Consider the following 25,712-nt stretch of genomic DNA (forward strand, 5'->3'; position numbering starts at 1 on the left):
GGCCATGACGTCCTCACACTTCTACCATCAGGAAGGAGCCTGAAGATGAGCACCCAATGATACTAAAAGTTTTTTTTTCATCTCTGCCATCAGATTTCTGAATGGACAATGAACCACAGACACTACCTCACTTTCTTTTCTGTTGCATCTACATATTTATTTTTAAAAATGTAATTTATAGCAATATTTGCACTTGTGATGCTGCTATGAAACATCAAATTTTATGACATGTTCATGACAATAAATTCTGATTCTAACAATAAATCTAAATCTGAGCAACTTTGCCTTGAACTCTGCTCAAATACCGTAAGCTTTAGTGTCATTTAAAGACATTTTTTTTTCCCATCTGTGACATCTTTAATTCCAGTTCAATGATGTGTGGCACATTCCTGTTGATGAAACTAGCCACTTCACATTTCCACATGACATGTAGGGCTTAAAAGAAATGTCCTGGTGTCATATTCTAATGTGCATAACATTACACAGTGTATGTTACAAAGTAAATAGGTTTTACAGTGGATTCAGGTCAATTGGTCCAAATTATTTATACCATTCAAATAGCTTAATGGCATCAATAAAATTTATTTTCTTGCTCATGCTGTCCTCCAAATTGCAAATGCAGGAACGTCCAAAATGTGCAAAACTCCAATAGTCACTGTTTTATTGGATTTTTCTTTGCTTGCCATCTTGATGCTTCTATTTTCTTGCAACTCTGAACTCAGCAAACTAACTTATTGCAAGTAATTCTTCCAAATATCCTCTGAAAATGCAAATAACTTTTAGATAGCTCATTCTCCTCACAAGCTTCCAGCAAAGCCATTAGGAATTAACACACAAAGACCATTTTTTGGGAGGCACCATATAAGCAATGACATATTAGTACCTGTATTTTTTTGTTTAGGTATTCATTCTGTGACAGAGTATTTAGAGGTAGTTTGGGAGGAATTGTTGGAGCAGCTCGCACACACACATTTTAAAACACAGAATGTTTGCAGGACTTTTGCAGAATGCTTTTTGCAGGAGCCACAAAGTGTGGACAGCAGCTGGCCTGGGAGAGCATATGATCTTTGCAGGCAGGGGAGAACAGTTTTGCTCTCAGAGAGGGAGGGAGTGAAACAGAGAGGAGAGACACAGAAATTAGTTTCAGAAGGACAAAGCTGGCAAACTTTGGAAAGCTGCCTGGTCAAAGGAGAAGACTGGTGGTCTGAAAGGTGACCTAAAAGAAAGAGGATCATCTGGAGAAACCTGAAGGGGGCAAGTTTCATTAGCAAGACTAATTAAGAAGGAATCAGTTGCAGATGTCCTGGAAAAGGAATCTCTCTCTGAAAACCAGCAAGAACCCTCCTGAGTGGTAACCATTTGCCTGTTAAGCACCAAAGATTAGTGAACTTTGTTAATGATATCTTCTGTGCACAGTACAAGACATTCAAGTGGCTGCAACCAGTGAGATTGGACTGTGATCCAAAGAACTTTTCTAATCTTAAATATACATTACATACACTTGCGCTTAGCATTGGGGGGGGGGGGGGGATTAAGTAGTTAGGTAGGTTAAGTAATAAGTTAAAGTTTAATTCTGTTTTCTTGTTCAATTATAATTAAAAACTACTTTTGTTTAAGTAACCCTGTGTTGTGGTGCATATCTATTTACTGCTGGTTTTTGAGGTACAAATTCATCTGCTTTGTCCAACAGGTGACATTATACAGGAAAACTGTTTGCTGGGATAATATAGTCAGGGCTCTATTGCTGAGTCCAAAAACAGAAAATGCTAAAAAAAATCTCAATGTCAGGTAGCTGTTATGAGCCCAGAGGACCCCAAAACCCAGCAACAATAGATATTCACCAAGACAAATGGTTAATTAAAAAACATTGCTTTTAATTATCTTTAAACATGAAAATAGAATCACACTTTAACTTATCACTATTGACTTAACTAATCTAACTTAACCCCCTTCTAATTCTAAGTGCACATATATGTAATGTGTGTGTAAGTTCAGAAATGTTTTTTTGGTTCACAGTCCAATCTCACTTCTCATTCCTCCAAGTTCACTGGTTGCAGGCAATTCATATACTATGCACTGAATTTAAGATTTATAAAGTTCACCAGGCTTTGGTGTTTGAATGGTAAATAGTTACCGCTCAGGAAGGTGCTTGTCCATTTTCAGAGAGAGATTTGTTGTACGCTGGACACCCACAACTGATGTACTTCCATCAGCCACTTGAATGTCTTGCCGTAGAAACTTCAGTGTCTTGCTGAAAAAACTTGCCCCCTCAGGGTTCTCCAGATGTTAATCTCTTTCTTTCAAGTCACCACAGAGTTCCTTCTTGTTTCACTTATTTCAAGTGAAACATTAGACAGCCAGTCCTCTCCTCTTGTATGAACCACAAGGGCTTTGACCAGGCTGAAACAAGCACTCACAACCTGTCTTCCAAATGGGGTTTTCCACAAGCTTGCCAGTTTGTCTTGTTCCAGTCCCAGCTGCTGCTGCTGACTGTAACACTGTAGAACTCATCTGTGTTTGTGTGTGTGTGTGTGTGTGTGTGTGTGTGTGTGTGTGTGTGTGTGTGTATCTCTCTCACTCTCTGAGAGAAAGCCTGTTTGACTCTCTCTGCTTGCAAAACCACATCACCCTCGAGACAATTGGCAGCTCCAAAATGTTATTTCATCTGTTGCCATTTTGTAAAGAACAATCCATTAGTGAAGTCTCTTGGGCACTCTCCAAACTTTTGCAAAGGCTGTTGACCCCGATATGTCTAGTATGTGCAGCACTCCAGTATTTCAAATAAAATCTCTTTTAAAGTGTTTATATATCACCTACACTAAAAAACCCACCCCAATTTATCTCCCCAAAACATATCTATATTCTGTCACATAGCATCTGAGGAGAGTCAGTGCTTCATGTCAGTAAGTCTTTGTTGGAACTGTGTTGAGTCCTGATGACAGGTGACACATTTGAAATGTTGATTGTTTCTTTTTCCACTGATGTTACCCAATTTGCTAGGGTTTTTTTCCAGCATCTTCTGTTTTTGTTTCAAAATTTCAGCCTCTCTGCTGAACCTACACCATTCAAGACATTTGCTTTATTTATAAAGGGCCATGGAAAGCATGATAATAATGTATGGCTTTGATAATGTGAATATTTTGCATCATAGATATATCTGAACTGAAATCAAAATTTATTATGTTTCCAACAAATATTCACATTTAATCTTTCTCACCTTAAGCTTCAAGGCATTAGCCTCAGTAATCTTCTTTATTCTTTCTGGAAGGAAGGGGCAAAAATTTTCAACCTGAAACATTTTAAACATTAAGTCATTAACAACTTAAAAAAAATACACCCAATACTTTATGAATACATAATTGTCTTGGTTTTTAAAAAATAAGATTACATTGAGAACCAGTTCTCATCCTTCATTTTAGAATTAGTATTAGGAAATATACAAGGAACATTCTGGATGGATGGCCCTATAAGTTTCTTGCTCTCTCCCACTGGGGAAGTCTGCTTATTTTTATGCAGCCTTTCCTTCAACAATAGGGTGAAAAATCATTGTTTTCCCAACAGGTGAATTTACTCATTCTGAAATTGTGAGAATGTACATGTCTCAGACCTGAATGCAAGAACGTAAGAATTAGGAGCAGGAGTAGTCCATCCGGCCCATCGAGCCTGCTCCGCCATTCAATGTGATCATGGCTGATCTGATGATGGACTCGTCTCCACCTACCTGCCTTTTCTCCATATCCCTTAATTCCCTTATTATGTAGAAATTTATCCAACCTTGTCTTAAATACATTTACTGAGGTTCCACTGCTTTAAAGGGCAACAAATTCCACAGATTCACCACCCTCTGGGAAAAGCAGTTCCTTCTCATCTCTGTCTTAAATTTACTACCCTGAATCTTGAGGCTATGCCCCCAGTTCTCGTCTCTCCAACCAAATGAAACAACTTACCTATCTCAATCTTATCTAATTCTTACCTGTATTTAAAAACTTTCTTCTGATTTGATGTTAGAAAAGTAAACAAAATAATTCTCAGCCCATTTCAGATTTTCCATTTTATATTATCCCAGGGTCCCCAACCTATGGTATTATTGATTGTTGCCAAGGCAATGTACACTAGGAGTGGTAAGGTGGGAGAACTAAGTATCAAGGAAAAGAGCAACCTTGCATGCAAAACCAAAGATGCTTGAAGATTACAGAAGCTCAGTAAACGATGCAGTTAGGAAGGCATATGAGACGTTGATCTTCAATCATCAAAAAAGCAGAAAGTTTATGCTCCAACTTTATCAAGCATTGGTCAGATCTCAGTTACCACAGTACAGATCCAGTTACCACATGAGAGGAAGGATGTGGAGAGGGTACAGAGAAGATTCACCAGGATGTTGCCTGTGCTGAGGTATTTGCTATGAGAAGGGACTGGTTTTCCAAGGAGCAGTAGAGGTTGAGAGGCAACTTGATTGATGTACAGTAAAAAAAAATCCCTGTTATTTCGAATTCAAGCAACTGGCAAAAAAATCACAGAAAATAAATAAGTAAAAAAAATATGAAAGTTTAAAATTGGCACCCCTAGTGGCACCCCTTGTTCACCAATCATGCAACACACATTCTCAAGCAACCGGCAATGAACTTATCCAATACAAATGAATCCCCATATGTGGTGGATACCAGGGTTTATTTTTACTGTATATAAATTTATGAAAGGTAGAGATAGGGTAAACTGCAAGAATTTTAGCTCCTTTTCAGATAAGGATACAACTAGACAACAATTTTTTTTTTACCCCTTACCCTAAATTTAGATTGGACAGGAGGGGACAATTTTCCCTCAGTGAGCAGTGAGTGCCTGGAATGGATTGCAGGAGAGAGTGGAGGAAGCAAAATAATTAACAGCATTTAAGAAGTATCTAGATGAGCACTTGAATCATCCAGGGATTGAAGTGTCGAAGGGTTCAAAAATGGGACAAATGTCCACTGGTTGGCATAGACATGCTGGGTCAAATGGTCTGCTTTCATATGTGACTCTATAACTGTGAGCTTTCCAATAGAGAGGCATTTTCAGAATCCTGCAAATGCTCTCAGTTTTCAGCTGAAGCTGTTGAGAACTTGGCCTCATAGTTGGAATTAATACAAAAACACAGAGAGAACAATGCCTGATCCACCTTTCAGCACAATTATACCTCAAAGATTGTGGATAAACTGTCCTTCCTGGGACTCCACACCCCTCTCTGAAACTGAATTCTGGACTTCTTGATGGAAAGACCATAGCCTGTCTGGGTTGGCAGCAAAATCTCCAGGTCCAACATGAACTGATATGTTAATGGAAAAATTGGGTTAAAGGCACCCCAACATGAATAAACTGTCAAGAACATTTGAGTGGGGAGATCCTCCATGAAACAAAGAAGATGTGATGTTGAGAAACTTCCTCCTGACAGACGGATCACAAATCAGAGCAAGAAAATGACAGGCAAAAAAAAAAGTAAAACAAGGATCTTTTTCTTTGCCTTTTTTTTCCTTCCAGAGGGTGGTTAGGCTCTGGAATGCACTGCCAGAGACATTTATGGAGGCTGATTCAATTAGGGTGTTCAGAATGGAGCTGCATAGTACCAACTTTAGTTGGCCTTTGTGGGAAATCAGGAGGGGGACTTGCTGGATGTGCTTTACAAAAAGTCAGCATGAACAGGATGTATCACAGTCTCAATGACCATTCTGTGATTACCTGTATATGAATGGCCTCATATTAGCACCAGATACTATTACATTTTCTTGTCCTTACATGGAGTATTAAAATGCATCCTTTAACAAATTATTTAAACATGCCCACCCATAGAATTGTTTTTGAGCTAAGTAGATAATGTTCAAGACAAATATATTCAAGACAGCTATAAACTGGGTTGAAATAAACAACAATTAATATTTTCCTCAATTTTTTAAGCATGAATAAAATACTGGAACTGAATTAAATCATGTATAAATATACCATTCATCTCTTAGCTCTAGATTTCAGCTCATTTACAACAATTTAAGTCTATTTTTTTTTAAATAAGAGTGAAATGAAAAAACTGATGATAATTGACAGGTGCCCAAATAGGAGATTAAAAGATGGACAATGCATGAAGAATCAGAAGTAAGGTGAATAATTGTTAAAGGAAATAAAGCATCCAACTTGCATTTATATCAAAATGTAGCAATATATTATAAAAGAAATATCAATAGAGAAGTGCAAATACCTCACTGAGATATTTAATAAATGAACAAATGGATCCATTGACACCGTAGTTCGCATAGCAAGGCTCAGACTTCCACATTTCGTTCATCCACTGCAGCAAGAATAAATTGAGTGAAGAAATTTATATTCATTTCTGTTAAAAAATATACTTAATGTGTTCATGTTTGCTAATATAAATGAGTCCAGGAAAAAGTAAAGAATATAAAATTACATGTATTTTAACAGCTACAAATTTTAAAATTTTACAGGGTATGTTTCCATTCTGAAGCTTTTGTTCTGCTTAGTAAATTCACTCTTGTTGAATTTATCCAAAGCATCACAAGAGACCTGGTTAAAGTTATCAACAACATTGTCACCATCGGATGTTTTCATTCTTCATCCTCTTTGGTTTCTCTGTGCCTTTTTCTAAACAATTAAATTAACTACACCATCCTCTCCCATCACCATGTTGTGGCCCACATCGGTGATGTTATCCTTGGTCCCACAACTTGGATAACCATACTAGTTTTTGAATGCTAATCATCTATTAGCCCTCCCATGTTTCTCATGATATTCAGCAAGCATTGAGCCAGCTTTCAAGCGCATGGCTGCATCTTAATGGCAGGTTCTCATGATCATAATCTTTTCACGATGATGAGTTTATTGTCATACATATTGTGCAATGTGCCTATTCTTACTTGCTGCAGCCGGCTAGGTACTTGTAAAGTAAAAATACAATAGTAACTATTTGAATTAAATTAAGAGACAATACATAAATATCGGTAGTAAAAAAAGTGACTTGGAATAGTGCAGACAGCCTATGATAAATGTACAAAGGGTGGTTCAACAATCAGGTAGCTGTTGGAAATAAACTGTAATTGAACCGAGTGATGCCATTCTTCAGGCTTCGGTACCATCTGCCTGAGGGTAGCAGTGAGAAGTTGTGACCAGGGTGGTGGAGGTCCTTTTTGATGTTGGCTGCCTACTCGAAGCAGCATCTCACATTAATGTCTGTAATGGATAGGAGGTTGGAGCCTGTGATGGACGTGGCTATATTTAATATCTTCCACATTCCTAGACAGTCGAATTGCCAAAACAGGCTGTGATGCAACCAGTCAGTATATTTCAACAGTGAGTTTGAAGAAATTTGACAGAATATCTGACAGGATGCCAGACCTCCCCAGACCCCTGATGAAATAGAGGTATTGGTGTGGTTTCTTTGTTACCTCAACATGCTGGCTCAAGGTGAGGTCTTTTGAAACATGGAATTCTACAGAATTTTGCCCAACAATAAGCTAAAATGATAGGTGGTGGTAATGGAGGGAAAGCACACAAATGAAAGAGGCTGTAGATGGAAACCTATGGGGTAGCCTCCAGAAATAGGGGTGGTCTGGGTCTTTCAACCACAATTCAGCCTGCGATACAGAGAAAATGAGTTAAGACTATAGGGCTAGATGGGAGCTGGGGAATCTGACAGATTCTCTGTGAAGCCAGGGTAGTGGACCTCAAAGAATATAAAAAAGAGGATGATATTCAATATTTACCTGCATTCTAATAACTTTTAAGGTTTCTTAACACCTTATAGTATGCACAAAACCCATGGCCCCCAATCACTAGATAGTGCTTGGGAAAACCACTGCCTGAAAATTCTTCTCTAAACTGTGCACCCTCCTAATTTAGGATTGCATTATTTGTCATATTAAAAGGAGGCCCCCTCCTTTTAAACACCATAAAAATACCTTTTCCTATGGTTTGGAAGATATCATTGGCTCTCCATGCCAATCAGGATTGGAAAATAAATGTTGGCCTATATCCAGTGGGCAGCCTCATGGTATTAGGAGCCCAGTTGAGTCCTGGCCACCTGTGATTGTACTGGTTTTCTCCACATTCCAAATGCTTGCTGGGTTGCAAGCAAATTTACTGCTGTAAAAGGCTCCTGATATGAAGGGGAATGTCAGAATGAGGATGGGGAGATGGAATTGAATATGAAGAGTCCAGGAGAAAGGGAAAATTAACACAGGAATGCGAATACCCTGAGAGCGAGTGGAAACTTAATGAGCTGAGTGACCTCTTCTTTTGCTGCAAAGAATATTGAATGTTAATGGGATGATTGCCGTAATTCAGCCACAAGTATCAGTTAGGCCTCTGCTTGCCTTTTAAGAACATAAGAAATAGGAGCAGGAGTAGGCTAACCGGCCCATCGAGCCTACTCCACCATTCAATAAGATCGTGGCTGATCTGATCATTGACTCAACTCCACCTACCTGCCTTTTTTCCCATATCCCTTAATTCTCTTTTTTTTTGAAGACTTTATTTAAAATTTTATAACATGAATACAATAGAGAATTACATCTTAAAGAAAAAAAATTAAAATGGTATGATTACAATATTACATCAGAAAACTGCACAAAATAACCCCCCCCCCGTTAATTGTAACACAATATTAGTAATCTAACTTAAAATTAGTCCAGCCCTCCCCCCCAAAAATAAAGAGTGAAGAGCTAATAAAATTAACATTATATATGGAAAAAAAAATACCCACTTACAAAAAAAGAGATAAAACTTAACCTAAAAAAATTCTAACAACAAAAATTTTTTTTTATCAATACTAAAATATCACGCTTAAACATATATTTAAATCAAACTTAAAAGCATATAATTAGCAAACGGAGTCCACTTTAACTTATAAAAAGACATCCTATCCTGAATTGAAAAATATATCCTTTCCATAGTCAAACAAAATTTCATCTCCAAATACCACTTATCTAAAGTTAATATATTTTTATCTTTCCAAGTAAATGCTATACATTTCTTAGCCACGACTAAAGCTAAATAGATAAAGGAAATCTGATAATCCTCTAAACCTAAATCAATTAATGATTGCATGTTCCCTAATAAAAATATATCGGGATCTAATACAAGATGGATATTATATAAACTGTTAAAAATAGATTGAATACCTTTCCAAAACTGTTGCAATCGATCACAAAGCCAAACAGTATGCAAAAAAGTATTGGCCGTCTGATCACATCGAAAACAAGAATCCAACTTACTAAGACCAAATTTTTTAAAATTTCTTCGGCGTTAAATATAGCTGACGAATAAAATTATAATTAATCATCGCTAGTCTAGCATCCTTAATTCTCTTTTTATGTAAAAATCTAACTGAACCTTAAATATGTATAATGAAGTAGCCTCAACCACTTCTATGGGCAGAGAATTCCACAGATTCACTACTCTTTGGGAAAAACAGTTTTTCCTCATCTCTGTCTTAAATCAACTCCCCTGAATCTTGAGGCTGTGACCCCTAGTTCTAGTCTCACCTACCAGTCAAAATAATTTTCCTGCCTCTATCTTATCTATCCCTTTCATAATTTTATATGTTTCTATAAGATCTCCTCTCATTCTTCTGAATTCGAGTGAGTATAATCCCAGGCGATTTAATCTCTCCTCGTGGTTCAACCCCTTCATCTCTGGGTCAACCTGGTGAACCTTCTCTGGACTGCCTCCAAGGCCAGTATATCTTTCCTCAGGAATGGAGACCAGAAATGCACACAGTTCCCCAGGTGCAGCCTCACCAGTACCTTATGCAGTTGCAACATTACCTCCCTACTCCTGAATTCAATTCCTCTAGCGATGAAGGCCAACATTCCATCTGCCTTCTTAATAACCTGTTGTACTTGCAACCCAATTTTTTGAGATTCATGCACAAGCTCTCCCAAGTCCTTCTGCTCTACAGCATGCTGCAGTTTTTCACCATTTAAATAATAATATGCTTTTCTATTTTCTTCAACCAAAGTGGATGACCTCGCATTTACAAATGTTGTACTTCATCTGCCAGATCTTTGCCCACTCACCTAATTTAACTATATCCTTCTGCAGCCTCAACAATTTGTACAATTTGCTTTTCCACTCAATTTAGTATCATCCGTAAACTTGGCTACACTACACTCTGTCCCCTCTTCAAATCATTAATGTAAATTGTGAACAGCTGTGGGCCCAGCACCGACCCCCTGTAGCACCCCACTCACTACTGTTTGCCAATCAGAAAAACACCCATTTATCCTGACTCTCTGCCTTCTGTCAGTTAACCAATCCTCAATCCATCCTAATATACTTATCCAGTCTCCATTCATCTGTATCTTATTGATATGTCTCTTATGCAGCATGTTATCAAACGACTTCTGGAAATCCAAATATACAACATCAACCTGTTCCTCTCTATCTACTGCACCCATGATCTCCTCAAAGAACTCCACCAAGTTTGTCAAACAAGACCTGCCCTTTCTGAATCCATGCTATGTCTGCCTGATGAAACCCCTTCATTCTAAATGTCTTGCTATTCATTACTTAATAACAGCTTCATGCATTTTCCTTGACTACAGACATTAATCTAACTGGCCATTAGTTACCCGTCTTCTGCATATATCCCTTTTTAAAAAGTGGTGTGACATTTGCTACCTTCCAATCTGCCGGGACCTGTCCAGAATCCAGAGAATTTTGGTAAATGGCTCCCAATGTATCGACTCGAACTCTCGCCATTTCTCTCAGTACCCTTGGATGCAATCCATCAGGAACAGGGGATTTGTCCACTTTCAACCCCATTAGTTTGCTCATCACCATCTCTTTTGTAACAATTATTTTATTGAGACCCTCACCTCCCTCTGTATCCCTATCCCCACTCTTTGGAATATCAATTTCCCTCTTTCCTCTTCCAATGGACCCATATTGACTCTAGCCACCCTCTTCTGTTTTATCTATATTTTTTGCTCTATTTTTTTTATATTTTGTGCTAATTTACCTTCATGATACTTCTTCCCTTTCCTTATTTCCCATTTAGTTGTCCTTTGTTGCCTTTTAAAGTTTTCTCAATCCTTCAGTTTCCCACTAGTCTTGGCTTCTTTCTTACAAGAGCTTTTAATTTTATACATTTCTTTATTTCCTTAATTAACCAAGGCTGGCTCTTCCCCCTGTTATGGCACTTATTTTTAATGGGAATATATTTTTGCTAAGCACTGTGAAGAATCTCTTTGAAATTCTTCCACTGCTCCTGAACCGTTCTGCCAACTCGCCAGTGCTCCCAGTCCATGCTGACCAATTCCTCCCTCATCCTGTTGTAGTCTCCCCTGTTCAAGCATTATACACTAGTTTTAGATCTAACTATTGCACCTTCCACCTGTATGGGAAATTCAATACTATGATCGCTCTTGGAGCTAACCATTAGATCTGTAATTTTACCTATCACACTGCACAATACTAGATCTAAAATAGCGTTCTCCCTTGTTAATTCCTTAACATGCTGCTCAAGAAAGCTATCGACCAACTTGATTTTCCCAATTTATGTGTAAGTTAAAAGTCCCTCAGCTATTTCTCAGTTAATTGCCTATGCCACTGTGCTATTGTTATATGGTGGATGACAGACAACTCCAACCAGTGATTTTTTCCCCCCTTAATCTCTACCCAGACGGACTCCACATTATGCTCCTTAGATTTTATATCGCCTCTATTGCCCTGATCTCATCCTGAATTAAGAGTGCCCCACCACCTTTACATTCTGCCATTCATTATTCTATTCTCAAAGAGCAATAGCAATTTTTTATATCTAACTTTACCTTTAGCATTCACTACTGATTAATCTGATTTTTGCTTCAACTGCACTATTGGCCATATTGTAAAAAGAATTGCCTAACATAATGTGCATTGGCAAATGGAGATTGTCATTTTGCATTTTTTTTTGTTAAATGCAGCTATTGTGGCTTCTTCATAGACATATAACCATATCTAACCATATAACCACTTACAGCACAGAACAGGCCAGTTCGGCCCTACTAGTCCATGCCGTAACAAATCCCCACCCTCCTAGTCCCACTGACCAGCACCCGGTCCATACCCCTCCAGTCCTCTCCTCTCCATGTAACTATCCAGTCTTTCCTTAAATGTAACCAATGATCCCGCCTCAACCACGTCTGCCGGAAGCTCATTCCACATCCCTATCACCCTCTGAGTAAAGAAATTTCCCCTCATGTTCCCCTTATAATTTTCCCCCTTCAATCTTAAACCATGCCCTCTAGTTTGAATCTGCCCCACTCTTAATTGAAAAAGCCTATGCACATTTACTCTGTCTGTCCCTTTTAAAATCTTAAACACCTCTATCAAGTCCCCCCTCAATCTTCTACGCTCCAGAGAAAAAAGCCCTAGTCTGCACAACCTTTCCCTGTAACTCAAACCTTGAAATCCTGTCAACATTCTCGTGAACCTTCTCTGCACTCTCTCTATTTTGTTTATATCTTTCTTATAATTTGGTGACCAAAACTGTACACAGTACTCCAAATTTATCCTCACCAATGCCTTGTACTATTTCATCATAACCTCCCTAATCTTGAATTCAATACTCCGATTTATGAAGGCCAACATTCCAGATGCCTTCTTCACCACACCGTCTACCTGAGTATCAGCCTTCAGGGTACTATTTACCATAACTCCTAAATCCCTTTGTTGCTCTACATATGTCAATAGCCTATCATTTAATGCATATGACCTATTTAGATTTGCTTTTCCAAAATGTAACACCTCACACTTATCTGTATTAAATTCCATCAGCCATTTCTCAGCCCACACCTCCAGCCTTCCTAAATCACCTTTTAATCTACGGTAATCTTCCTCACTGTCCACAACACCACCAATCTTTGTATCATCCGCAAACTTGGGTATCCAATTCTCCACCCCTACTTCCAGATCGTTAATATATAAATAACAAACAATAGTGGACCCAGGACCGATCCCTGAGGAACTCCACTAGTCACTGGCCTCCAATTGGACAAACAATTTTCTACCACTACTCTCTGATACCTCCCATCCAACCATTGCTGAATCAATTTTGCTACCTCCTTATTTATACCTAATGCCTCCACCTTTTTCCCTAACCTCCTGTGGGGAACTTTGTCAAAAGCTTTACTAAAGTCTAAATAGACAACATCCACAGCTTTCCCTTCATCAACCTTTTTTGTAATCCCCTCAAAAAACTCAATCATGTTTGTCAAGCATGATCTACCCCTGACAAAACCATGCTGATTATTCCCTGTACCTCCAAATATTTGTAAATACCACCCCTCAGAACACTTTCCAACAACTTGCCCACCACAGACGTCAGACTCACGGGCCTATAATTCCCAGGTTTGCATTTGGACCCTATCTTAAACAGCGGAACCACATGCACCAACCTCCAATCCTTTGGCACTACTCCCGTGGCCAGTGACATCCTAAATATCTCTGTTAATGGGCCCACTATCTGTCCACAAGCCTCCCTGAGTGTCCTTGGGAATATTTTGTCCGTTCCCGGAGATTTATCCACCTTTATCTTTTTCAACACAGCCATCACTACCTCCTCGGTTATCCTTATATGCTTCATTACCTCCCCACTATTATTTTTTACCTCAACTGGTTCAATATTTTTTTTCCCTAGTGAATACCGAGGCAAAGAAATCATTCAAAATTTCCCCCATTTCCTCTGACTTCTCACTCAGCCTACCCTCACTATCTACAAGGGGTCCAATTTTATCCCTCACTAATCTTTTACTTTTAATGTACCTATAGAAACCCTTTGGATTTATTTTTACTCTGTCTGTCAAAGCCTTTTTTTGGCTTTTTTAATTTCTTTCTTAAGATTCCTTTTACACTCCTTGTAGTGCTCCTTCAAATTCTCAGCTCCCTGCTCTTTACACCTCTTGTACACCTCCCTTTTTCTCCTAACCAAATTTCCAATATTCCTCGAAAACCAAGTCTCCCTATGACTTCCAGCCTTTCCTTTGATCCTCACTGGGACATATCTACTCTGTACCCTCAAAATTACTTTTTTGAATATCCTCCCTTTTTCATTTACATCCTTACCTGAAAATATCCTGTCCCACTCAATACTCCCCAAATCCCTTCTTATTCCTTCGAAATTTGCTCTTCTCCAATCCAGAACCTCAACTTTAGGCCTCTCCTTGTTCTTCCCTAAAACTACCCTAAAACTAATAGAGTTATGATCACTAGACCCAATTTGTTCTCCAACATTAATGTCCGATACCTGACCTAGCTCGTTCCCTAACAGGAGATCCAGTATTACACCATCCCGAGTTGGTTCTTCTACTAATTGATTTAGAAAACAATCTTGAACACATTTAACGAGCTCTAGCCCATCCAGCCCTCTAACTGTATGGGTATCCCAATCAATATGAGGGAAGTTAAAATCTCCCATGATCACTACCTTATGATTCTCACACATATACGTTATCTCCCTACAAATTTGTTCCTCTAATTTTCTTGGCCCATTTGGTGGTCTGTAATACACCCCTATTAGCACCCTAATGCCTCCTTCACCCCTCAATTCCACCCAAACAGCCTCACTGGACGATCCCTCCAGACCATCCTGCCACCTCACGGCAGTAATGTCCTCCTTAACAAACAGAGCAACTCCTCCCCTTTTTTTAACCCCCTGATCTATCACATCTAAAACAAGTGTATCCTGGAATATTAAGTTGCCAGTCCTGCCGCTTTTGCAGGTGTAGTCATCAGAAACAGCTGTGCTGTCTCTGATTTCCTACATCCCACAACTGGAGTACTTAACGACCCCAACTGACTCCATTTCCTCCTTTCTTACTATAAATATGTTGTTTCAAAGATACCTTTCCACACAAGGAGCTCCTTCTTAGCCCCTGCTTGACACCAGGCACAGACTCACTGCCTCCTCCGACCCCGAGTCCGACCTTTCTAAGTCCAAGCCCCGGTAAGTCCATGTTTGGATGACATAGGAAAACCTATTTTTTTTTTAGACAATTTGCATCCTTAAGATGTTCATTATGATGAACCAATCATTTATGATCACAGATGTGGTGGCTAACTCACTTTGCATATTGCTTTCATTTGTTCTTGGTGGGCTAATTGGAAGCAGATAAAATTCAAAAATCTTCAGTCTCACAAATTAACTTATTAAATTATATTTTCTCTTCCTTTTCCTTACATTTCTAGCTAGCAAGAGGCTGTTTATGTACTTGATGCCTGCCGTACTTCATCCAATTGGCCATTCTTAATATTAATCTAGACAAATCATTCAAGGAGCAAAGAATATTTTTTTAAGTACACAACTTTAACCTGCACACTTGCCCCTTCAACTGGAGTTCTAACTTCCTCAGGATAATCAACACACATGTTAAATTTATTTTGCATTGTCTGACAACTGACGAACAGGAAAAGATAATTGCTTAATTTTCTCACCTTTATTTTGCCTTCACAATGTGGAAAACCATCTGTTGATGTTAATCCACACAAAGGTGAAAACTCTGCAATGATAAGGTTGATTCAAGTTAACCACATAAAATTCAACAGCAAGTTGTTAAATGAATTGTGTTAACTTTGGAAGTTATTACTTTATATTTTTGACATTTCCTTTATGCATTTAGCTTCCTGTAATATAATTTATAATTCCATATTGGTAACTTCCTCTTCATATGACTAAAAATCATAAAGCAGCATTTACTATACAAAACCTATTTGCAATAATAAAATATATATTATATCCAAATTAACAAGTGTAGATACATGGAGCCTTGTTACATGCATAAAATATAAAAAATACTGCACAGGATCAGGCCTTTCAACCCATTGCATTTGTATAGACCAGGGGTTCCCAACCTTTTTGTTCCTCTGTACCCCTTGGGCATTTTTATAGGTTCCCGTGTACCCCTAAAAATGAAGGATTAAAAAAAAAAACACGACCTTGTGCAATCTGACTGCAGATTACAACACCATCTATTGTACAGCAGTGGTTATTCTTTCAGACCCAATGTATCCCTTGAAAAGTGCAAATGTACCATTGGGGGTACATGTACCCCAGGTTGGGAACCCCTGGTGTAGACCATGATGCCAAATTAAACGAATTCAATCTGCCAACACATGGTCCGCATCCCTGCAAGTTCATGCACCCAAATGCCTCTTAAATACCATCATCATCTCTGCTTCCATCAACTACCACCCCCTCTGTTCAGCACATTCCAGCCACTTACTTCATATATGTCCTTTGAGCTGTGCTCTTTTCACCTAAAAGCCATGGTCCCTACTATATAATATTTCCACTCTTGGAAGAAGACTCGATCAATGCCTCTTATAATTTGATAAATTTTAATCAGATTCACTCTCAGCTTCCAAAGATCCAAAGAAAACAATCCAAGTTTTTCCAACCTTTCAGAGCAGATATTCTGAAATTCAGGCAACATTTTGGGGAATGTCTTTTACACCCTCCATATTTTCCTGTAATGCAGTGACTAGAACTACATTCAATACTCCATATGTGGCCTTAGCAAAGAATTGTGACTTTCATACATAATGCCCCTATAGACAAAGCCAAGAACGTCATGTGCCCTCGTTACCTCCCTATCAACTTTCCTCACCAATTTCACTGAAATATGCATCCATTGTAAGATTTCTCTCTACATCAATGCTCCTAAAAGTTCTATCACTTACTGTATACGTTTCCCTTGCATTTGCTCTCCCTAAGTGGAACACTTCACACTTGGCTGGATTGAACTCCTCCCAATTCTTTGCCTATGTCTTCAACTAATTATATTCTGTTGCAACCTTCTTAAACTCCACTAAATTTTGTGTCATGTGCAAAGTTATGAATTAGTCCACTGACATTTTCCTTCAAATCACAAACAAAAGACCAACCACTGATCCTCATGAAACACCACTGGTCACAGACCTCCAGTCGGGGGAAACATGATTTCGCTACTGCACTGTCTTCATGGAACAAGCCAATTTTGAATTCAATCTTCCAAATGACTGTAGCTCCCGCGTCTTCCCGATGACCCTATCACAAGGAACCTAATCAAATACCTCACTGAAGTCCAGGTAGACAACATCCACTGCCCTACCCAACTCTATTTAATAACATCAGAGCTGACCAGATTTGTAACTTCAATCCCACCCTGCTTTTTCAAGAAATTCCTTACCACTTAAAATATTCACTCTGATTTCATCACTCTGAGGACAAGAATTCTGAAGACTTGCACCTTTCTGAGAAAAAGAAATGCCTGTTTCTGACTTAAATGGCCAATTGCCTATTTTCCAGCAGTAGCCCACTAGTTCTAGAATCTCTCATAACAGGAAACATCTCCACATACACCTTATCAAGACCCAGGATTTTATATTTCACTTAAGCAAACATGAGCTATCTGTTTATCATCCTTCAACCCTCCCTGGTCTATCTTTCACCTTCTCCTCTATATGACTGGTTATCTCCCCTTTGTACTCTCAGTCCTGATCAGGATGAAATGTTGACAACACCTGCTGCATTAGTTCAACCAGTTTTCTTTTTGCCTCAGATTCTGTCATCAAGTTTCTTGTGACTTCAGACCAAGTCTTGATTTCTTGTTTTAGAACCAATTTTTTTTTTATTTTATTTTTTTTTAAAAGATATTAGGCTCAATCTTCAAACACATTTAATGTTTTTCAGGAATGTTATCAATACTGTATACAGTTCTGCAATTGTAGTTTTCAACTCCACCACCCTCCCCCACGATAGGAAAAATCTCCTTACTTGTCTTTTCAAAATTCTCCTGGAAAAATAATTTTCTTAATTATTTGCTTTACCTGTATACTGATCCTTTGTGAGTCATGCATTAGGACACTAATATCTCTTTGCATCTTATGCAAACTCACCTTTAGATATTAAGGTCCTCTTTTTAAAAAAAAATTCCTACCAAAATGGGAACCTTCACATTTTCTCACAAAATACTCAATTTGCCAGATATCCATCCACTCAATTAACCTACTTGTATATTTTTGTTACCTCCCCATCCTCTTCATAGATTTTTTTCCTCCTTGGTATTATCAGTAATTTGTTTGACTCTTCACTCATTATTTACATAAAAGTTGAGGCCCCATCACCAGTCACTGTGCCACACCCCTTGGATTACCAGTGTAATACCCATTGACGCATTGAATGTTTCCTTTGAGCCAATCAACATTCTAGTCATATCAATATGTTAACTCATCCACTGCGAGCTTTGGTTTTTTGTAATAACTTTTGACACCTGATCAAGTATCTTCTGGAAATCTACATCCATTACGTTATCTTTTTATTCAACAGATTTTACATTTTAAATTTGGACATACATCACAGCCCTTTCATCCCATGAGCTCTTGCTGCCCAATTACACCCAATTGGCCTACAACCTCCGGTATGTTTTAAACAGTGGTAGGAAACTGCAGCACCTGGAGGAAACTTACAGAGACACCAGAAGAACGTACAAACTCCTTACAGACAGTGCTGGATTCGAACCTTGGTTACTGGCGCTGTAACAGCATCGCGCTAATCGCTATGCTAACTGAACCAATGATGTTACTTCCTTAGTAAATTCCAGCAAATAGTTTAGAGGGTGGTGGATACATTAAATGAACTGTCAGAAATGGAGATCATGGATGCAGTAGTAGTTGTATATTTGGATTTCCAGAAGTTTGATAACGTGCTGCACAAGAGACTTATCAAGAAGATACAGATGAATGGAGTTGGGGAAGTATATTGGCATGGATTGAGGTAGTGCAAATTAAACATTTAAAGGACATTTAGACAGTTACGTGGAGAGGAATATTTAGATGGTATGGCAAATGAGACTAGGTTGGATAGAAACTTGTTCCGCTTGGACACGTTGAGTTGAAAGGCTGTAGATTTGACTCCATGTTGAATGTTTTAACTTGGAATTGAGCAAATCTTGAGTGGAACTTAACATGAGAATTTATTAGAATAGATCAAGGATTCTACAAAGATATTTTATAACATAACCTCCCACATGCACAATTTCACAAACCTGCATTTAAAAAATAATCAGCATCATATTTGCACTGCATAATTATGTTGATCCATACTTAATTATGGGAAGCGGATAATCCAAGGTGTTCAATGCCAATGTTGCTAATTAACTCGCTAACTGAAAAAAGTCAATTAACCTACTTAAAAGGAGCACCAATTGTACTTTAAAATATTGATTCCAATTCAGAACTTTGCAGGTCTAGAATAGAAATATGGAATGTTTGCAAGCAAACTTAAGATTTATTTATACTTACCATGATAAAACTTTAAATAAATCAAAACTTGTTAGGGCTGATTTAGCAAATGCTTGAAGCTGTCATTAAGGATGAAATAGCGAGACATTTAGAACGAAGGGGTTCCATCAGGCATACGCAGCATGGATTCAGAAAGGGCAGGTCTTGTTTGACAAACTTGCTGGAGTTCTTTGAGATCATGGATGCAGTAGTAGTTGTATATTTGGATTTCCAGAAGTTTGATAACGTGCTGCACAAGAGACTTATCAAGAAGATAGATGAATGGAGTTGGGGAAGTATATTGGCATGGATTGAGGATTGGTTAACTGACAGAAGGGAGTGTTGGAATACATGGGTGTTTTTCTGATTGGCAGACAGTGGTGAGTGATGGGCCCACAGCTGTTCACCATTTACATCGATGATTTGGAAGAGGGGACAGAGTATAGTGTAGCCAAGTTTGTGGATGATACCAAATTGAGTAGAAAAGCAAATTTTACAGAGGATGTGGAGAGGTTGCAGAAGAATATAGTTAAGTTAGGTGAGTGGAAAAAGGTCTGGATGCTGTACAACGTTAGTAATTGTGAGGTCATCCACTTTGATAGAGAAAGAGCATATTATTATTTAAATGGTGAAAACTGCAGCATGCTGTAGTGCAGAAGGACTTGGGAGTGCAGAAGGACTTGGGAGTGCTTGTACATGAATCGCAATAAGTTGGGTTGCAGGTACAATAGGTTATTAAGAGGAATTGAATTCAAGAGCAGGAAGGTCATGCTGCAACTGTGCAAGATACTGGTGTGGCTACACCTGGAGTACTGTGTGCAGTTCTCGTCCCTAGAATAAACTCCCTTGGAGGCAGTCCAGAAGAGGTTTGCCAGGTTGATCCCGGAGAAGAGGGGGTTGACCTAGGAGGAGAAACTAAATCGCCTGGGATTATACTCATTCAAATTCAGAAGAATGAGAGATCTTATAGAAACAAATAAAATTATGAAAGGGATAGATAAGATAGAGGCAGGAAAATTGTTTTCCCTGGTAGTTGAGACCAGAACTCGGGGACACAGCCTCAAGATTCAGGGGAGTAGATTTAAGATCGAGATGAGGGAAAAACTTTTCCCAGAGAGTAGTGAATCTGTGGAATTATCTGCCCAGGGAAGCAGTTGAGGCTACTTCATTGAACATATTTAAGGTTCAGTTAGATAGATTTTTACATAAAAAAGGAATTAAGGGATATGGGGAAAAGGCAGGTAGGTGGAGTTGAGTCAATCATCAGATCAGCCAATATCTTATTGAATGGCGGAGCAGGCTCGATGGGCCAAATGGCCGACTCCTGCTCCTATTTCTTCTGTTCTTATCTATTAGATTCTTCAAATCACATAGTGGATCCTGCCCTGTCCTTCCCAACATTTTGTAAGAACAATTCAAAATGTGCTGGCTTCAAATGTATAGTTTGTGTTTTAAAATAAATTTTGTAGATGCTCCCAAAACCTTCTTTTAAATTGATGAATGAACATCATGCCTTCAATTAAATACAGTCCTGTACTGAGCAAGCATCTTTAATAGTACTGACCATTGTTTCACCCAAAGGAAAACCGAGAAAAATGCATTAAAAAGCAGAAATGATTCCCAGTCCAGAGAAGACCAACCACCGGATGAAAGAATTAAACAAATCAGAAAAAAGAAATATAGCACTGCAAGCTTTTGTAAGTGAATTTTATTAATGATATTTCCAAACACAAGACTCCAGAGACAATGTAACATGATAAAGCATCGCAGCAACATGTTATTTTGCTTAAAATCCTTTTTAAAAAAAATGAAGCCAAGGCAAATTATAATTTCTGACTTTTTGAATTCTCAAATTAAAAATAAGATTGAGAGATATGAACGTCAAAATAATTAAATCAGTCTAAGAGATGATATTACTATTGTGCAACTTACAAGGAATTTCTAGTAATAAGCAAAATAAATAATAAACTTTTATGCCGAAAATATAATAGAGCTGTCTTGGATGGAACAATTTTCACCTTGGCCCTGAAATATGAATATGAGATATGGAATAACTCACCTTCCATGCTACTTATCATATTGTTTCACCCTGGGATGGTTTCACTTCTCCACAAAGTTTTTATTTCCTTGCCAACTATTCTTATTCTCTTCCTGAGTAACATAATTCATTTGGGAGTTTTGTGCCACTTGATGAGGATCATCAAAATCTGGATAAAATTTGTTCAATTTTCATACAAGACCCTCCTCACACTCTTTGATAAGTTAAGGCCCATTTATGGTTGGCATGACAGCCAATTGCAGTGACCAGCCTTAGAGAAAGGTACTGAAGAATGCAGAAAAAGTCTAGAACTGCATAACAGATCCAATACTGTACAATTCATTTTGTGAATTTTTCACTGCACGACAAAGAAATCGGCAGCATGAATAGAGGAACATTCAAAAGCACAAAGCATTTGCATCCAACAAGCCCCCAAAATGTAAGTTTATTGCTCGGCAGTACAACAGATTTGAAAGCACAGAATAACATTAAGCATACTACTCTTAAATCTGCAGTACTGTATAGGAAACATTAAGTTAGACTCCTGTGCATTTTTTGTGCAGTGCACAGCCGCTGATAAATAAATTATATTAAAATCTATTTACAGATTTTCTATATTCAAAATTTGTTTTATGAACACAAGTTCCAGCAAACTTTCCTTAATTATAATTGTTGAATGAAATATAAATATTAATTGCCCCACTAATGATAAAGTAAAAACATGTTTTGCTATTATGTACTGCAGCTTTATTTACACCAGGGAGAGCGCACAATTAAGTTTTTTTCCAATGATAACCATATGAACCCAAGATACACATACATGTACAAGGCAAATTTGCGGAGCATTTCCAGACAAGCAAATTTACTGTTCCTTACAAAAAGGAACCAAAATTCAATGAAGTAGTCAGAAGATGTGTGCAGGTGCCAAGAGGTCCAAAAATTATCATAATCTTGAAACCCTCCCATCACTTCGACAGAGTGGAAGCACAATAAAATTAGTTGTCCACTTTTATCTTTCTTTCTAAGGATTTCTATGAAAAATATCTGCAGTAGCCCTAGATTGTACATTACATTCACTACAAGTTACAATATCTTTGCAGTTTTGAAGTCAGCAGTGCAAATATAATTTGGAGACAGGTGGCAGAGAAGATGTAGCTATTTTAAACATAGTACATTCACCCCGTTTACAATTGAATGCTGTCCCACCACTAGGTTTCCTGAAACAAACCATTACTGATTATTCAGCCTTTTACAGTGATTGTGTGTTTAACATGCTAAGTTCAGTGCACTAAAATGGATTATAACGATCGTATATCCTTCAGTAAACAGTGAAGATGTGATGATTTTAAGTACATATTTATACGGATATGAGTGTCTACGACTACTGCCAAAAGACTGTAATCTTCTTTCATTTCCTACAAAGAGCCCCGTTTAAAATCTAGCCAACTGAAATCTGTATTGATTCCACAGCAGATGTCCATGGATTTCCATTTACCAACACTAGCCTCAGCATCTCAATGCATTGAATTATCTTTTTGTTAACTTCAGCTGAAACTCTGCATTACAATCCCGAAAGAAATCGAGAATGTACGAAGCACCAAATACTACGTGTATTTCAAAAATGTCAACAAAACCTTCCAATAAGCTCTATAGAATATGAAGGTCGCCAAAGCTGGAAGGGAACTGAAAACAGGATTCCATTTTCTTATCCCCTTGCAGACTGCTATCTAATACCACCTTGATCATTCGTTTGCTTACTGGCTCCTGCGGATACGGAATTGTTGTTGGTACTGTTGGTGTTATTTGTTAAGCTGCTTGTGATCATGTAGTCCACTTTGTTTTCTAGCTTTCCCAGGCGCTGCAATATATCATCAAGCAGGACAGCGATTGTCCTTTTCAGATCAGCTGAGGAAACAAAAAACTTTAAATATTTAATATTGTATATAACTTTTCCGATTTTGTACAAAAGTAACAACATGTATGGCATGAAAAAAAAAGTGCTCAAAGAAAGTTTTTAAAATACGACTCGTTTCACTTTTATTAAATTCCTGATATGCCTCCATGCAGCAAACTTGCTGGGAGTATTGCATTTGAATTCCTTCATTTGTCATGGTTGGTGTCAAGTTTCTAAAATTATATTTATAATTAGACTGCTCTTACAACAAACTCAAATTATCAAATGAGTGCAAGTAGGATACATGATAGCCAAAGATTTTTGCATTCTTCAGATGCAAGAATCACAACATTGTGTTGATAATGGTGGTTGGGTGGAGTTAATAAGAGCTGCTGGCTTTTGGGGGATACGAGAGAATATGCCCAGATGCATGTCAAAAGCCCAAAGCTAGGAGAATACGAGTCTTGTGTGAGAACAGAGGAGGAGGAGGAGAAAGCACCTCATGTTCCCCGATACTGCTCCTACAATGAAAAAAATCATAGCTACTGAAATCTAGGCCTCAGCTTCACATGCCTGACCTACATAAACGTGACTCTAATGCAAACCAAAAAACTGTCTCTGCTTTAATTAAGTTTAATGACGCAGCTGCTGCAATTTCCTAGGGGATAAAAAATTCTCTTTACAATCTCAGGATGTCCCAAAGCATTTTGCAGCCCTTCTGAATGGAGTGAAATACAAAGGTTGTATACCCCCTTTCACACTTGCAAGTGGTCCCAGGAATTAACAGCCAATCAGCCTAAAAATGGTCTAGTGTGAAATGAAAATCGTCTCAATGCAGGCATGAGATGACATCATCTCACGCTAGGGATAGACTGACTCGACCCCGAGTGCAATCCCCGAGATCTGTAAATGCTGGTATTGCAATCAGCCAAGTGTAGAAAGGGCAATTGCATTCTAGGACAGAAAGGACTCAAGTTTAGGTGTGAGTGCAGGAACATGAAGGAGGAAAAAAATTAAAAACTTCAAGGGGCCACAGTCATGTACAATGTACAATAAATGAACATATGAATATGACACCAAGGATGCAATATACTTTGCAGGACTCATCTTTGCACAGTTTTATTGTGAATAAAGTTTATATTTGGGGGGAAAAAAACTCTGCAAATGCTATTTTCACTCACTGTCGATGTGCCAGTTAAAAATGGACAAGGGTAATTTCATATCTCAACTCTTGCAGTTAGCAACCTCCAGAATCCTGCCATTCATGGAGTGAATTGATGATGAAGTTTCTGATGAAGATATCTGTGCAATTATCTTTATTTTCAGATAAATTTCTGAGATGGCAAGTTTGCTGCATGAAAAAGATAAAATAGAACTGGCGTGTATGTACATCCTTGAGTACAAGACAAGGTGATTTCATGAAATGCACAAAATTCTTACAGTGCTCAATTGGCTGGGGTGATAAGGGTCAGAGACAAGAACTTTGGTGCACCACCAGCCCGCCCACCACCAGAGAAGATCAGTATTCTTTGGAATTAATTTTCCAATAGGCTAATGAAAGTTACTAAACAGATAGATAGATAAGAATCTTAGAAAAATGAACATGGGATTAGTGCAAGAAAGGGTGTTGAGGTCAAGACCTTCAACACAAAAGGCTGAATGGCCTCGTCCTGCTTATTTTCTTGGCCATGCATGTTCAAATTATTTAATGCATACAAAACAAACCAATATACCATTTATCTTCAAAACCACTATACTCTCCTTGGTTTACAAATAAATCTATTAAATTACAGCCTCATGAGAAAGAAAAATTATCCAAGCTCTGCCTGTCTACCTGTTGGATATGTAGAGCAATCCATGCTACAAGCTGACACAGCCCAGGTTCCTCAACTCTTCCACCACTGCATTAATAACTACATTGGTGCTGCCTTATACACCCTTGATGAACTCATCAACTTTGCTCCCAGTTTCCATCCCGACCTCAAATTCACTTGGTCCACTGCAAGTAACTCTCTCCTCTTTCTCATTCTCTCAGTTTTTCCATTTGGGAGACAAACTATCTACAGACATCTTCTATAAACACACCAACTCCAAGTTACTTGACTGCACCTCTTCACACCTGTCTCCTGAAAGGATTCTATTCTTTTTTTTTTCTCTCAATTTCTCTGTCTCTGCCACATCTGATCCCAGGATGAGACTTTCCATTCCAGGACATTGGAAATCTCCTTCAGAAAACACAAGTTGCCCTCTGCTGCCATACATTGAGCCCTCACCCACATCTCCTCTAGTACCCACACATCATGTCAAGTTTATTGTCATTTGATTGTACAAGTACAACCTGACAAAAGAGCATTCTCTGGCCCTTGGTGCAAAATATGCAAACATACAACCAGACATAACACAAACACACAAAAACAATACAAATTCAGGACAAGTATTTCATCTGTACAATGTATAAATATTGTTTTATAAATATTAGAGTCTTGGATAATGTGAAGTTCC

At 38.2% G+C, this 25,712-nt stretch overlaps 1 protein-coding gene across 18 annotated transcripts in view; it reads right to left on the reverse strand.

Moving 5' to 3' along the window:
- LOC138751529 (alpha-1,6-mannosylglycoprotein 6-beta-N-acetylglucosaminyltransferase A-like) overlaps window positions 1-25,712 on the reverse strand; it is a 128,705-nt gene that overhangs the window by 66,711 nt on the left and 36,282 nt on the right. For all 18 annotated transcript variants that reach the window (XM_069913906.1, XM_069913899.1, XM_069913910.1 and 15 more), the window contains 4 exons: window positions 23,075-23,221; window positions 15,454-15,518; window positions 6,221-6,310; window positions 3,218-3,289 (listed from right to left, as the gene is read on the reverse strand). In XM_069913906.1, the coding sequence (XP_069770007.1) occupies window positions 3,218-3,289; window positions 6,221-6,310; window positions 15,454-15,518; window positions 23,075-23,221 (374 nt within the window). The remainder of the gene's footprint in view (window positions 1-3,217; window positions 3,290-6,220; window positions 6,311-15,453; window positions 15,519-23,074; window positions 23,222-25,712) is intronic.

The sequence above is a fragment of the Narcine bancroftii genome, chromosome 1 (genome assembly GCF_036971445.1).
Source record: "Narcine bancroftii isolate sNarBan1 chromosome 1, sNarBan1.hap1, whole genome shotgun sequence".
NCBI classification, from domain to species: domain Eukaryota; kingdom Metazoa; phylum Chordata; class Chondrichthyes; order Torpediniformes; family Narcinidae; genus Narcine; species Narcine bancroftii.